Source organism: Etheostoma cragini, chromosome 9 (genome assembly GCF_013103735.1).
Source record: "Etheostoma cragini isolate CJK2018 chromosome 9, CSU_Ecrag_1.0, whole genome shotgun sequence".
Lineage (NCBI taxonomy): Eukaryota > Metazoa > Chordata > Actinopteri > Perciformes > Percidae > Etheostoma > Etheostoma cragini.
The window spans coordinates 22,383,112-22,399,231 of record NC_048415.1 but is presented as its reverse complement, the minus strand read 5'-3'; the positions used below and the strand labels follow the sequence as shown (position 1 = coordinate 22,399,231).

General features: G+C 40.4%; 1 protein-coding gene across 1 annotated transcript; it reads right to left on the bottom strand.

Annotated features, from left to right (window-relative positions):
* Positions 1-1,240: 1,240 nt before the first annotated feature.
* Positions 1,241-10,168, bottom strand: LOC117949868 (tetratricopeptide repeat protein 39C-like). The gene is made up of 14 exons (XM_034880432.1): positions 9,455-10,168; positions 8,682-8,730; positions 7,761-7,889; positions 6,601-6,715; positions 5,001-5,361; positions 3,747-3,915; positions 2,986-3,079; positions 2,784-2,891; positions 2,596-2,705; positions 2,374-2,497; positions 2,176-2,273; positions 1,975-2,079; positions 1,833-1,871; positions 1,241-1,725 (listed from the first exon to the last, which is right to left on the bottom strand). The coding sequence occupies exons 1-14, from the start codon at positions 9,604-9,606 to the stop codon at positions 1,636-1,638; spliced, it is 1,743 nt and encodes a 580-aa protein (XP_034736323.1). The 5' UTR covers positions 9,607-10,168; the 3' UTR covers positions 1,241-1,635.
* Between the last annotated feature and the right edge of the window lie 5,952 nt (positions 10,169-16,120).

Sequence of the window (16,120 nt, the reverse complement as noted above, 5' to 3'; positions counted from 1 at the left end):
TAGTCACCCCAACATTTACCACAGTTTACATCTGTCACAGCCACAGGGGATGGCTGGCTTTGTCTAACCAGCATTGCATGATCAAAACAAATCTACATGTCCACAACGTTGAACATGGGATTAAAAACCCTGAAAGTCATTGTTGGAAACCTCTGTAAAATGCCTTCCTTTTGCTTACATTGCTTGCATGACAAAAAGAGTGCTCATTAATAAAATCAATACCCTGCACAAAATGATTTATATGTATAGTGTGAAACTGTGTAGAGAAAGTTTGTTAAAATCCTTCTTATCACAGAAATGTTATTCATTGTCCAATTTAAGATCATACTTTTTAACCAGCTTAATCCCAACACATCAGAAGATTTCAAACTAAAATACCATACTGTAAATGACACTTGCAAAAGTACAACTTCTTTTTGTAATAAATAAACTTGTCACTATTCTGGACTCATTTCAGAAGCTTGTATCACTAAAACACTATTAAAATAAGTCACTAGTACTATACGTTAATTTGGCTGACATTTAAAAGAACCTTTCAATTGTAATATCACAGTACAGAGTGTCCTGTATTATAATACTTTATATACAGTATGTATTTGCAGGAATTGAAATAGAGGTACATGTGACTTCAGGACAGTCCTATCGCCACGGTTACCCTCCCATACCATTCATAGTGCATAGGATGAATGCTCGGTGTTATCACATCAAAAACATTATTAGAGCATTGTGAAAAATGGTGATTTCTCAATTCCAAATTGATGACATCTAACTACTTGAATGTGACTACAAGTTTGTTATTTTGTTTCAATTATAATTATTGTAAATGGACCTTTTGTGATATGAATCAACCCATTTGCAATTTTACAAACAGATGTCCCTCATCTTTTTCATAATATGTGATTATTATTGAAGTAAGATGTTAAAATGTCAGTTGGATGTTTATAAAGAATGTGAAAAACAGTAATACCTGTGTATTTAATTGTAAAGTTAGGAATGTGTGATCTCACTAAAATGCTATTTTTATGTGCTGAATTGCTTACTGAAGGGAGGGGAGGCGTTACTGATATTCTGCAAATACACACATTAATGAGCAGAAATTGTAAATATATAACTAATACATTTGGGTGCTGAAAACAGTTAAAGATTTGGGGAAATGTACTTGTTTGTTGTTTTGCCCAGGGCCAGGGACTGATATGTATTTCATGGCTGTGCAACCTGATCAGAAATAGGCCAGGGACTGGTTTGTGAACTGCAATAACAAAACTGTAGAATGGACGTTTTTGTAACCAGCTTGCTGGCGAAGAAGAAGTCTATATTGGTATGATAGCGTTGAAGGTTTAGCTATGGTTTTTAACTCGCTAGCCATAGGTTGGGTAGCCATTTCGCTCTACTTTGTGCTAAGCTAGTATGAACACATCCCCGTACATGTACAAACGTATATATAACTACTAAATGCACAGTGATGATACTTTATATCAATCTGACTGGGTAAAATGACAAACAAGTGTATTTCTCTAAATCCTTTAAGAATGATAAATACATGAGTACGTTCACAGGGGTGTCATACAGGTATTTTGAATGGCTTTAAACTTGCCATGAGCATAGCTTGAGCCATTGTAGCTTCCCTTCCTGCAGTCACTGAGGTACTACTTCCTTCAAAGAAGCCAGAGCTGAATGGATGCGGACATGAAGCCTGTTCTCAAAGTCGTAGCCTGTGAAATCCTCCTAAAACAGTTTAGATTGAGAGATAGATAGAATTTAAAAATTATTTGAAACATCTGGGAAATTCAAATGATTTCCAATAATATTGTTGCCATGTAAATATTTTGTACCTTGGCTTGAAGTAGCAATGATCTTCCCCTTGCCAGAGTCTGAATTGCAATACAAAAAAGACTGGGTTAATACATTTGGCTCCATCCTTTCATTTCAAATAAAAATTTTAATAAATGGAAATCTGAATTCTGGCAGACTGACCTCCTGTTTTGCAAGGAGTATACATCCAAGCTCATAGACGGCATACGGCTGAACATATGAGTTGATCTGTCGTCCATACTCATCTCTAGCAGCCAGCTGGAATGACTGGATCACAGATAACATGGATAGGAGAGCAAGCTGAGTAACATTTAAAGTGTAGATTAACTGCAAAGTCCTTCAGTGGTAAATGTAGACAGATACCTGAACAGCATCCCTCATATTTCCATGACATTTGTGAATGGCACCAAGAAGAAGGTGTTTCAGGCCTCTGAATGAAGCCAAATCTAAACTCTGTAACACTGAGCAGACATGCACAGGAAATTATCACAGGGGAAAAGGAAATTCGTAGAAATCTGGCTGCAGTTAACTTGGTTATGTTGCTATGAATCTTCCATTCACCCTGATTCATTATCTGCAGGTTAGATGAGGAGCAGTTAGGAAGCGCTTTCCACAGATAGAGCACTTCAATTACACCGAGGATGCATAGCTCTCTGGTGGGGGAGATCTTTCTCAATCGCTCAGCCTGCAGATATGGATTGGACAGAGAAGGACAACGTTTGTGACACACTTGTGATGACTTTTGAAAGAGAGAAAAAGAGCAAACTTTGCAACAAAACCCACCCTTTTGACAGCAAACTGCTCTATTTGGTTGTTTTTTCTTTTAAACAGCTTCTGCACATCTTTTAAAACTCCGCTTGCTCCATCCCGGTCACCCGAAGCACCCTGACACACTGAGAAAAAGATTACACAAACTTCAGAGTAGAGACATCTCAGCAGTTTTAGCATATGATAAAATGTGATAAGTGTACCTCCGGTCAAGTAAGCGTAGTAGCACTGCGACCATCGTGACTCATTCTTCAGCCTTTCAAATGACCTGTATGCATCTTCAAAGTTCATCTCTATCATGCTACACCAACCTGAAACATAGACAAGCAGAGTCAAATGAACCCCTTCCTGTGCTGTATGCCAAGTGCCAGTATGTCACAGCTAACCTGATGAGCAAAGACGTACCAATCTCATAGAGACACACATGCTGGATCTCTCTTTGATCTGATGCAAGCTCTAATGCATCATGGAAACAGGCCAAAGCACTGTTGATATGGCACTGGGGACAGAGAGCACACACACACACACACACACACACACACACACACACACACACACACACACAGCAACAGGTAACTACATGCATGTTTCGAGTGAGAGTTAGATAAATAGTGGAGTAGAAGTTTGTGAGTTAATTAACCATCTGACATGCTTATTAATTATAAGTGTTTGAACAAAGACTGCTGTACCGGCCTATGGTAAACAAAAGGTTTGTCTATTGTACATTATATTTGCCATCCAATGTCTTTATACAACATTACAAACACAAATAAACCACTTTAAAGGTCCAATATGTAATAAATTTACTGTAATAATTCCAAAAATGACCCCAATGCATCACCCGATACTGAAACATGTTAAGTTGAATTATTATCATTTCTTATAACAAGGCTAATTCCAGTATTTTCTCCTTTTGTAATGTCCGTTTCGTGACGTGATGTCTGTCTGTGTTTGAGCCTGTGTGTTGGTATCAACTGGCCAGTTGGATTACAGATCTATACCTGTAAACATGTAAACTCTCTCCAGTATTTTGAATTTGTACTGCAGTAACTATTTTAAACACTAGCTGTCAGTATTACATATTGCACCTGTAAACTTCAATAGACTTGATCAAGTTTGGCTTATCTGTCACTGATTGTTATTAACTGTGAGCCTGCTACACATACCTCTAGCCTGTGAACTCGTCCTCTAAAGAACATGAAGAGGGATGAGTTGGGGTAAACCACAGACTTTCTCTGCAGAATAGCTTTGGCTTCCAACAGCCCCTCATGTGTATCAGAGCCATCCAGGGCAAAGAAAGGCAGCACTACTGTGTGGTACCACAATAGGGCCAACCTGAGACGGGAACACAACAGATTACAGCCAGTCTGAAATCTGGGATCTGATGCTCAATCACAATCTGTAATACACTGAATATTTATGAAAGGTAAATATGCAGCTAAATATGTACTAATATTGGCAGTATATAAAAATTTAAATTAGAGTAGGTCTATGTTTCACATCGTAGCTGTCGGTCTGAAACCTTTTAATTATGTTATTTTAACTTTTGTAATGGGTTGCTAGTAAACATTATTTTACAGAGTTACAGGACAATATCGTTGAGAACAATTGGCATCGTTCATCTTAATGAGCCTCAAGTTCCTAGGATTCAGTATTAAGAGTTGTTGGTTTTCCACAATTATTGAACCTGCATTCATTTTCCACATTTGGACAGTCTTCACAAACTCAATGTAAATGCACCAAAACTAATATTGTGATTAAAATTGTTATCACTCACATGCCTGAATTACACACACATGCACTAATGGAAGGATTTTAGAGTGTGAGGGGGGGCTGCACATGGAAAGGCACCCTGAGCAGTTGGGGGTTTGGTGCCTTGCACAGTCACTGCCAAGAGCGCAGGAAATGAACTGGCATCTCTCCAGCTACCAATCCATACTTTGGTCCATATGGGGGTTGAACCAGCAACCCTCTGGCCCCCTCTGCGACCCTCTGGCTCCCAACCCAACTCCCTACAGACTGCTACTGCCACCCACAGATGTTTGACCTACCGGTAATATATCTCTGTGGGCTTTTGGAAAGGTTCAGATGTCAACTTAAAAGCCAATTTATGTGATTTTAGAATTACTACCCTTGGGGTTAAGGTACTAAAAAGTCCCTGAAAGCAGGGGTCAGGGATTTGTTTTTGTAAAACATGCTGACTGCTAAAAGAATGTGGCCATTTGTATGGCAATCTATGAATTTGGTCTGAGCAATCGGATCTCAATGTGCTCACATTTGTTTATTCTTAACATAAAAATACTGCTTACAGCTGCTTTAAAGTCTTAAGTTAACTATAGTTGTACAGTTTATTTCACAAGGATATCCCCCCTCCAATGCTATTAGTCTGTATTAGTATACAATAGAACACTACTACTCACGTAGCGAGTGGTGCCTTCATGTCCTTGCTTTCACTAGCATACATAAGGGAGGACAGGCCCTGGAGACGGTCACCAGGGAAACCCAGCAAGTTGATAATCTTGAGCAGGTGTGGAGGTACCATGGAGATGCACAGGTGGAAGAGGCCATAGCCGAAGCTGACAGAGCCTTTGAGTCGGTCCAGGGCCTCAGCCGTCACACAGTTCTCCACTACCACGTTGTGGTTGGTGTTGTCCGTCGAGAGGGACTCCTGGTGGACTGAGGGCCCCTGCTGACAGGCCTCCTTCAGCTGGCTGATGTCACTATGACACTTATTGTACATCTTCCACGCCTTACGTAGAATCCAGCCTCCTTTGATGTAAGCTGTTAGTGGAAACGTGAAACAGAATACTTTTGATGAGGTTGTCCATGGCTCAATGGGAAGAACGAGACCATATTTTCTGTAAGAAAGTGATTATTAATCTCATTGATGTAGGGCTGCAACTGATGAGTGTAGTCATAATCACTTTGTTGATTCTTTTTTTTAGCCACACTAGCAGTAGTGCTCTAGGAACAGCAATGTCAGTCTGTCCACCACTCTGGTACAGACTGAAGTATCTCAACAACTATTTGATGGATTACCATGACATTTGTTACATATATTCATGTTCCCCTCAGGATGTCAAAACTTTGGTGATCCCTTAACTTTTCATGCTAATTAGCAAACGTTAGCATGCTAACAAGTGGTAGAATAGTACATATACTCCAGTACTGCACTGTACAGTACAAAAAACAGTACTTTACTTGAGACTTTTCTCTTTGTGCCACTTTCTACTTCTTCTTACTACAATTCAGATGGAAGCTTTGAACTTTTTACATCACTACAATGATTTGACATAATATTTACTAGTTACTTTACAAATTAAGAAATTATATGTAAACCATATGGAGAGCTTACAAAAGTGCAGTACACTATATAAAGGTACAGCTGAAAAGATTAGTCAACTAATCGTTTAGTTGTTGGACAGAAATTTAAAAACTAAGACTATTTTGATCTTTGAAGTGATTTTCATTGAAATACATACCATGGTTTTATTCCCACAAAATGAAGACTTGCTGCTTTTCATTTTTATTTTATTAATAACATTTTATTTTCAATATTTTTTTAAATTTGGGAATTTGTTGGACTAACCAAACCATCAATCAGTTAATAATAATAATAATAATAATATTAATAATAATAATGTATACTTTAATGATCCTGCAAGGGGAAATTACAATTGGGGAAAATATACTTAACACATACTTTATTCTTACACACCTGATTTTATATAACACCTATACAGTAATTACAATCCTCATTCAAAATTCAGTTATTTCTTATTAACATATATAGATGTGCTCCTAAGTAAAACCAGGTACTCTGCTCTACACTGTTAATCTGTAAGTATGACATTTCTATCATCTTGTTCTTGAGTTATACCATTTGTAAGAATTTATATACATTCTATGCTCTACATGCCGTCAGTCATACAGTGAGACAAACTCTCCCGTGATGACACAATGCTTTGAAAACCGTATGCCATGAGAGACAGACATTTGAGGTGGGTATGATTTCATTACCTGAAAGTTCCTGCTTGACAAAGGAGAGCACGGCAAGGTATACCTGACAGTCAGCAACGATAATCTGTCTCTGTAGGCGGTCCATTACCACAATTCCTGACCTCTGTGTGTCCATCTGTTTCATGCACACACAAACAAACACACATTCAATATGCAGTAATACAAGCACAACAGAGGATGCACATCCTGTGGCAGCTGGAGAAATTCATTCTCAAGACAATGATGGTGCACTTCTACAAAGCCATTACTGAGTCCATCCTCACATCCTCCATCACCATCTGGTACGCTGCTGCCACTGCCAAGGACATGGGCAGACTGCAGCGTGTTATTCGGTCTGTGGAGAAGGTGATTGTCTGCAATCTGCCGCCGCTCCAAGACCTATACACCACCAGGACTGAAGTGTAGAGGACAAATAGTGTCTGGACCAAAACCTCTCGCCACATGAACTGTTTTTTCCCCTTCGCCACTAACCTTATCAACAAGGCCCGGACCCCCTAATGGCACTGTACTCTATCTGCTGTACTGCTCTCTTTATTTCTATCTTGATTATTTTTGTATTTATTTTTGTATTTATTATTTAATACATACTGTGTACAAATACTTGTACTTATGTTGTTTATACCTATACTTATACTGTTTAATTTTCCATGTAGAGAATGTGTGAACACCAAATCAAATTTCTTGTGTTAAAAAACGTACTTGGCAATAAAACCCTTTCTGATTCTGATTCTGATTCTGATATAGATAACCTGGAACTTCACCCAGAGACTGGTAGGCAGAGTTTTGAGAATTTCCCAGAGCTTCTATACAGTCCCCACACTCCTCACTCAAGAAGTTTGTTGATTACATTTCACAGAAGCGCTAATAAAATCTGTGAGTGGGTTTGGAAGGATCCCTTTTGCTGCCTGTATCATCAGGCCTGATGCCGAGGATATAAACAGCTTTATCTGAACAGCTGCCGGTTCTGGCAGCCATTTTAGGAGACATCAGTGACAATAGAATCCTGTTTGTTCACACAAACTAACTGAAAAATCTATATGTGTGAATAGGTGTTCTTGCTGCTCCTAGTGACCAGTATAGCACCGTTAGTGAAGGGTTTCAAGGTTGCCATGCAACAGTCCATATAACATATTTTTTCAATTGTCCTTAGATGTACTGACACTTTTTTTAATCTTGTTTCTGATTGTCTCTATGACTCCGGAGCTGTCACTCTCGCACAGTTTCTCAGTGGTCCTTAGGTCGTCACAGGCTGTCTGCATCTTCTCCTCCTCAAATGTCATCATGGCGTTCTACAATGCAATGAAACATTTTGTTCATGACAAATCTTTTTTTTAAAAGCACTAATGCTTTGCATTATTATTCTAACATCAAACTGTCTTATTTTACAGAGGAGATTAATGCTTGGGGTGGCTTACAAACAGTAATAGGAGGGAAGGGGTGTGAAGTAACAGTCCTAGAAGGACAAAGGGCTCTTTCTGCATGACAGTGAATGGAAGAACACAGTGACATCTATAACGCTGTGTGTTGGAAGATGGAAAGATGCTACACAGCCAACACATACAGAACATCTTTGCTCTGATGTTGCTGAAACCTCTTAAGATAACCCTTTATGAGTGAGGTTATAGTCGAGCAGTACAACATGCAATGATATTTGAATGACATTTAGAGGTTTAGCATTTTTACATTTTCATGTAGAACTGAGGCATTCTTTTCTTTTATGCGGCATTTTCACTATCTCCAGCATACGACGATCCGCTGGCGATGGATGCAGCATTACTGTAATGTGCTTCTCTGCGAGAGCAACGCTTTTGTTGCGAGGAACCAACCGTTATGTTAATGCTTGGAAAAGCAAGGGACAGGATGCCAGTGATGACAGTAGCAACCAATCTGACAGATTGGGTTATTTCAGATGATACTGGGTGCTTTCCTTATGAACTGTGATGGTAGGGCCTCAAATCTAGCTCTGCTAGATCAGTTATGATATTATATTAATCATCATAATTGCTATTTCTTAACACCAACTGTTATTTCCTCTAGTATTTTTGTTTGATCTCGTTATCTCCAGATGAGAGGAAACTCACCAGGAAACTAACGAAACTGGCCCCAAAGCTCATCAGTGGACTCTGGGTCCTACACAGAGAATAGAAAGGTGAAAGATGTTGAGACCACAGAAAAAAACAGAAAAGCAACTCAGTTGGATATTCTGTTGAAAATTGTAATTACGACACAATCTCAATAGGTCTTCATATAGCTGTGGTACACCTCTGTATCAGCACCCGGACAGCAGAAGAGAATAGATTATAAGCATAACTAATAGGAGTCGTGGATGGCAACTTGTGTGCAGGAGCAGGTGCAGCTACAGTCTCCATATTCAGCTGTCATGGCTGATGTGGGTGTGACTAATATCTGTTTGACGTGTTGTACCACCTGGCACTATTACATTTATTTATTTATTTATTAATTTGTTATTTAGCTTAAAAAGAAAAATGCCACCAAAACACAGGATACTTCAAAAGTCAGTCTGATGTACAGGGGGACATTCTGGTCACCTACTGTGGGTGCATAGTGCCGCTTTTCTCCATGATGAAAATAAAATAGAGGTGGTCTAGAGTATGCCAATGGGAAGACCTGGGGCCAATAGACCCCCACATGCTTTCACATGCATTTTGACCCTAATAATATCTCATTTATTTGAATTATTATTACATATGTGGAGAAATGTTTTCACAGTTTGCATAGTGGTAGTATATGCTGTAGCCTACCTAGTGTTCTGAATTTCTCTTTGATGTTTATATTAAAGCAATGCGAAATACTGTAACACATTATTATACACTGTACATCATCAAATAATTACCTGTATCTCCTGAAAAGCTCGTCGCTCTCTTTGAAGCCGTTGTTAAGCAGCATATTAATACCTTGCAGGGCCATCTCAGCATCATCTATGTACTCTGCCTTCTCCTCTACCTGCTGCTGCTGCTGCTGGTGGGACTGCTCGGGACCCGCCATTGTCTGTACAGCGCAGTGGCTGTTGGACTAACCCGGTGCGATGGAGAACAAAATATGAATCTGTTTCTCTTCTAAAACAAACAGGCATTGATTTATTTCAACTGATAAGGGAGACGATTTTAAACGGATACAGAAACGGCTCACCTGAAAGAAAAAAAAAAGAAAAAAGGCCGTAGAGACGTGTGTGCGCCTCGGGGATAGGCCACTGACGGCTCGCTCACTCTCCACTCCAGCGATTTCCAGTTATCACTGATCTTGCCGACAGCAGACGTTTGTAGCCTACGTTCAGTCAAGCCAACGCACCGTTATTTGTCAATAAATCAGCCATACGTCATTCTCCCCCCCCCCCACCGCTTCTCTCCGCCGTGCAGCACCCGATACGTTACATAACGAGGATCCAGGCTGCTGTGCTGCTCTGCCAGTCTCACGTAATGCACTCGTGAAACGGCTTGACGTAATAACGCACAGCGCATCGCCGGGTAGGATGGAGGGATGAGGCGGAAAATAGAGGAGAAGTTGCATCCTGTCAGCATCCTTTGCTCAGACTCCCTCCGCAGCCGTGGGTCCACAACCCAGCCCTCTCCTCCAGTCGGCAATAGAGGCACAGACAGAGCCACCAGTAAAGTGAAGGCAGAGCTGCTGCACTTCTTCTTAATCTTTTTAAGTAGCCCAGGTTTATGTTATTGTAAATAACGTTTGCCATGGACCAGTATGCCTATTTGTATATGTCATTTGTTCATTTACTTTTTCTTCATTTCAAGATACTGTAAGGTCTTATTTTTGACAAGTCAACTTCAGACATGAAAGGGGAGAGAGAGGGGGAATGACATGGGGCAAAGGGGAACCAAACCAGCGGCTGCTGCATTGAGGACTGAGTTTCTGTAAATTGGTGTGGACTCTACCAATGGAGCTACCCAAGCCCCCTTTAAACTAGCGTTGGGCCCTGTGCTGCAGAGATGCGTCTGTAAATAGGAGAATAGGCCCTGGTTTTAAATTAGGAAGAGAAGACCGTGAGTCAGCAGTGTGTCTAGTGGTTGTTGCCGTCATTCTAAGCCAAGAAAGTGTGTATTTCAGTCACGTGGAAAAGGACAGCAAGGTTGTTGTGTTTTTAGCGGTTCACACGGTAATTCTAAGCCGAGGAATTGTGTCTGTTAGTTGGGAACATAGCTCTGCGTAAGCTAACGCTAACGTTAGCTAATCCGCTGTGCTGTGGAGTATGTCTGTACGGTGGCCAACAGAGGCCACAGCCCTGCAACTTCAGAAAACACATGCAAACAGGCAAAACACAAGCAAATTAACAAAACAACTTCATTAATTTGACAACACATGCACAGCATTCAGCAAACGCACTGCATATACACACACACACACACACAAACACACACACAAATAGAGAGAGAGAGAGAGAGAGAGAGAGAGTGAGAGACTCCAGAGACACACAGTGACATATGTGGTGCCTGTGTAGCAGCTTTTCACAAAATATTTCAAAGTCCTGCACGGTGCAGTTTGCCCTCGGCTGTCACCAGAGCAGCAGCAACATATATGATGCTTCTGTAGCAATGAGCTGGAGGGTTAGGATAGAGCGACAGCAACATATATGATGCTATTTGTAGCAATGGGCTGTAGGCTTAGGATAGGGGATTTTAACAAGAGTGCACCCGGGTATAGTTTTTGTTTGGCTTACAACTTTCGACAGGAAGATGCCAGAGGTATGGCAGTTAGACCTACGCACCCAAAACCACTTACTGGCTCTCCAGTGGTGCCAATCACAAGTCTGTATGGGTTAGGGTTAGGAGAGGGGGGTTTAACCTGTTTGGGTTAGGGTTAGGTTAGGGTAGAACGCAGTGCCCTGGATAGGCGTTGCGAGGGGACCCCCGGTGTGATTAAAACACTTAAAATTTCCCTAAGAGACCTGGTTCGGTTCTAAAAAACGGTTTAAAAGAAGGCCAAATGCCCAGGGCAGGGCCAAAGGACCACAAGACAGGACGGACAGCGGGAACATAAAACTTTAAATAAAAGGTCTCCTCCACTCCTGCTTGGCTCCTCTCCCCTCTATAATAAATAAAATTACAATAATTAAAACATATAATATACACTGTAAACAGAGAAAAGAGAAGGGGGTGGGGAAGAAAAAAAGAAAAGTTCAGATAAATAAATAAAATATATAAAAGTTGTGTTGATATTTAAAATGCCCGGTGTCCAGTCTAAAAGAAATACAATTAAATATATATTAAAATATATTAAAATAATTTTTTGACATAACCACATTTAAAAGTACTAAAATACAGTTTGAATTACTTGCCCCTAAGGATAAAAAGTACACATACCATTAAAATTAGTAAATAAGTGCTTCAAAAAGTGCTTATAAAGATAAAAAGTGCCATGCAATAATAAATAAATAAATAAATAATAAGAAAACATGGGATAAAATCACACTGTTAGAAGCATGCAAAAAACCGATGGTATGTGTATCATCATGTTAAAATCCAGAGGCAAGCACAGCCGGCGATAGTGTTTATTGTTTAAGGTGAAGTTGTTCCGGTTGAGTGTGAGATGAAGTTACTGTAAAATATGGCTGTCTGGTCTGGATGGGTCAGGGTGCTTACTAAAAATGTGTTTTATGGCAGAGAGGCCAAGTAAAGTTTCAATATTAGTGTACAGTGAGTCTATATCTATTGTCAAGAGGAGAGTGTGACCGGGTACCTGGAGGTTCTTTATTTTATTAACAAATTCATATGTGTCCTGGATGTAGCTGGGGTGCACTTTAGAAAGTGGGTTAATGAAGTGGTCAATGTAGTCTGTGATGTTGTAGGATTCTGATCCGCAGTCGCTGACTATTGGTCTGCTGACCGGAACAACAAAGGGGACCGTCCAAGTCACAGGAGGCTTGTGGATCTTTGGGAGGAGGTAGAAGAGGCGAGACCTGGGCTCATCAGGACCGTCCAGGTATGTTTTCTGTTTAACGTTACTGAATTTGTTTTGGTAAAGTTTGTCTGTAATGTCTCTAATAAGTGTTTGTGTTTCTATTTGTAATGTGTTGGTAAGTGGTCTTTAATATGTGCTGTCATTTAACTGTCTGTTGGCTAAAATGTAATTGTTCTTGTCTTAAATAACTGTTTGGCCCCCTTTGTCTGCAGGTTTGATGACTATATGTTTGTTATTACCTAATTAATTAATAATCAGTTTGTGTTCCTGACTAATGTTGGGTGCTCTGTGTGGAAAGGGGCGCCAATGTGTGAGTGCTTAGTTGTTTTTATTGATTAATTGTGCTATTTCTGGTGATATTGTGTCCAAGTGTGGTTCCCAATGGGACGGTCTGGTGAAGAGCACAGGTTCCCGCCTCTGTCCTCACTGAAAGTGATCCATGAGTTTAAGCCTCCTGTGAAAGGTTTGTAGGTCCCTCCTGAGCTCCGGCCGGGTAGGAGGTTTGGGTGTAGGGATGAAGGTGAGGCCCTTTTCCAGGATCTCCAGCTGTGCAGGCGTGAGGGAGAAAATAGCAGAAAGATTAGTTATGTTTGACTGGGGGGTTGTACTGTGACAGTTGGTCCCCGTTATCAGTTTAATTGTTGTTTCCAGTACTTGAACAACATCTCGGCCGTGTCTGCTGTCCATTGGATGTGGTCTCTGGCTGTCCGGAAAAGAAGTGGATTGATTTCTGCGAGGAAGGTATATTTTGAGGTTATTGCATTATTGAGGGTGTTTAGTAGTGCCTGCTGGTGTAGATTCAACCTGTTGGAAAAGTTTATTACAGGGATGTAGATGGTGGCGTTTGGAAAAGTAGTTTGACCAGTTTTGACCATCTGCTGTAGCTGTTTGAATATGTTAGGCTGTTCAAGTTCTGAAAGGCAGTTGTTGAGTCCGTCTGAAAGGATGACGTGCTGTGTGTCTGGTTGTGGGTGTAGTTTTTTTAAGATGGATGTTATGTGGTGGAAGGTAGCTCCGGGGTAACTGTCAACCTGTATGTCTGGGTCTTTGAAGGATGGGATGCGTGAGAGGTCGGAGTCCCCAAAAAAGAGGGTCCCCTTTCCCACCTCCAGCGACCAGTCCTGTATTTTTCTAAAGGTGCGTAGGTGTGTGTGTGGTTCCACAAAACTGCGGGACAGCCCCAGTCAATGAAAACACACACACAGAATCCGCAAAATGGAAAACCCGGCAGCATATAAAAAAAGGGGGAAATGACCTGTGGAAAAACAACTTTTAAAAATCTAGTAAAAAGCCTGTTTGAATTGCTCAATAAAAAACCCTGCTCCACAAAAATAAACAATGAAATGAAAGGAGAGAAAGTTTAAGAAAGTTGAAGAAAGAAATAGAAGGGCAGGCCCCTTAAAACTGTGGAATAAAATGTTAGTGAGGTTAAAAAGAACTTAGAACTCACAGCTTCAGAAGCCTTTTGTCAGCTTTGGCCATTTTCCAAAAGCAAGGGCCCCCCCTCGGGCACCCCCTGGGCCCAAACAGTCTTTAATCGATTAAAAGGGGATAAAAAGCCATCCTGTATAGGCGGTGAGTCTGAGATCTTCAGTGTGACACAATATATTTATCTTTCAAAGACTCACCCGTTAGATGTCCTGGCTTGTCGGCTGGTTGTAAAACGATAACAATCCTCCTTAAAATTGGACTGTAGCAGGTTAAAGTCCTCCTGGGACTTTAAAAGCAATCAATGCTTTAAAAAGTGTTACAATTCCAGTAAAAAAGGGTCCATTAAAGACTTTTAATCATGTTAAGTGCACCATCAGTGTTTGTGTCTGCAAAATGCCTCTCCTATCTTTATGTTGTCAATGTCTATTTATTTATATAGCAGTTTAAAGTAACAATTGGGTTGAGCAAAGTGCTTTATAACGTTAAAAAAAACAATACTACACAATTGAAAATAGAATACATCACTAAGAAAAATAATAGATTGGAAGGAGACAGGCCCAGTTTACGCACAGATTTCAAAAATGTGCATTACCAGTCCCGTTAGTCAACTTCTGATGACAGATGACATCGGTAACCTAAACTGTGTTTGTGTGTGTGTGTGTGTGTGTGTGTGTGTGTGTGTGTGTGTGGAGAGCAGAGTTAATCTTTTAGGTTGAATTACACAGTGAAATTCCTCTGCCTCACGTGTTGAATACATTTTCCCGGGATGTACCAGTCTCGTCTTGCAGGGATCCAGTTTAAATCCCCGGAATTTTCCGGGGATTTTGTTAAACTCCCGGCACTGCCGCTTAGTTTCTGCTGAGAAATCCTGTACAAAAGGGAGCTAATGTCCAGAAGCATATGAGAACGGCTGCCAAGGTGCGATGTACCCTTTCCAATCCCGGGGTCTGGTCCTTGAAAAGCCACAGCCACTTTGGTAACATTCCCCGGGATAATGTCGACCTTATCGACATTAAGATGGAAATGTCTAGTCCAAGACCCTATCTAGGGGGGAAAAAGGATTTATTTTTTCACAGCTGCCATTTTTGTCAGGTCACGTGACCTCTCCTCCTCTGTGAGTGACATTAAATTATTGCAAGCCCTTTGATGCTGTTCTTCAATTTTTCAATCAAGAGGGAGACCAGGGGCGGCTAGCCGATAGCCCCCCAACGAGCAAGACCAGTTTCTGAGTCACCCACAATACAGTAAATAAAAACATATATAAATAAATAATGTAGACAAATTTTCACTATTAGTGTTTGAAATATAAAAAGCACAAATGTAATAATTTCTGAAACCTTATCAATATGTTTTTCATTGATCTTTTACCATGTAATCCGGGCTGTGGGTAAAACAGAATTGATTTGACAAGGTATTTGGCATTGTTGCATTACTTACAAAATATAGTAGTACTAAAGTTACAAGTATGGCCACAGGTAGTGATGGGCCAATGAAGCTTTGGTGAAGCGCTGAACCACTTAGAAGAATTGTTATGAACATAGGTTTATAACTAAAAGCTTCAGCAACAGCGACCTCGTCTGGTGAAGTGCCAAGGCTGCATCTAAATCATCCCGACAAGGTAGTGGACAGGAGGCTTTAGACTAGTCACACACACATACACTAACAATGGGATATAGTTCTTTTTAAAATAAAGATTGATGAATTTGTGTTGAGTTATGTTATACTGTTGTTGCAGCAAACGTTGTGTTCGGAGGAAAAAGTTGGCGATGGAGATGAATCATCTTTTAGCCGTTCTTGGCATATTTATTTTTCAGCTGCGAACACATCAGTCTCACGGTCAGACAGCTTCTCACTAAAACAACGGCAAAACAACTGGGACAAACAATGACGCAAACGCGCCCTCTATAGCTTCCACAATAGCGCTCCCTTGTGGCATAAACATTTACACATTATGGAACAGTACAGCATAATATTACCTAATATACAACTGTGGACATAATGAACATATTTTAACACCCCCACTAGTACTCAGGTTACCATATTCTAAATAAAAGCAGAAAAACAGAATGAATGTGGATCCGTCATACACATATCAATCTCCAAAAAGTGCAACTGCAAACCGCTTCAGTTTCAACTTACTCACAGGTTTGGTCATTAC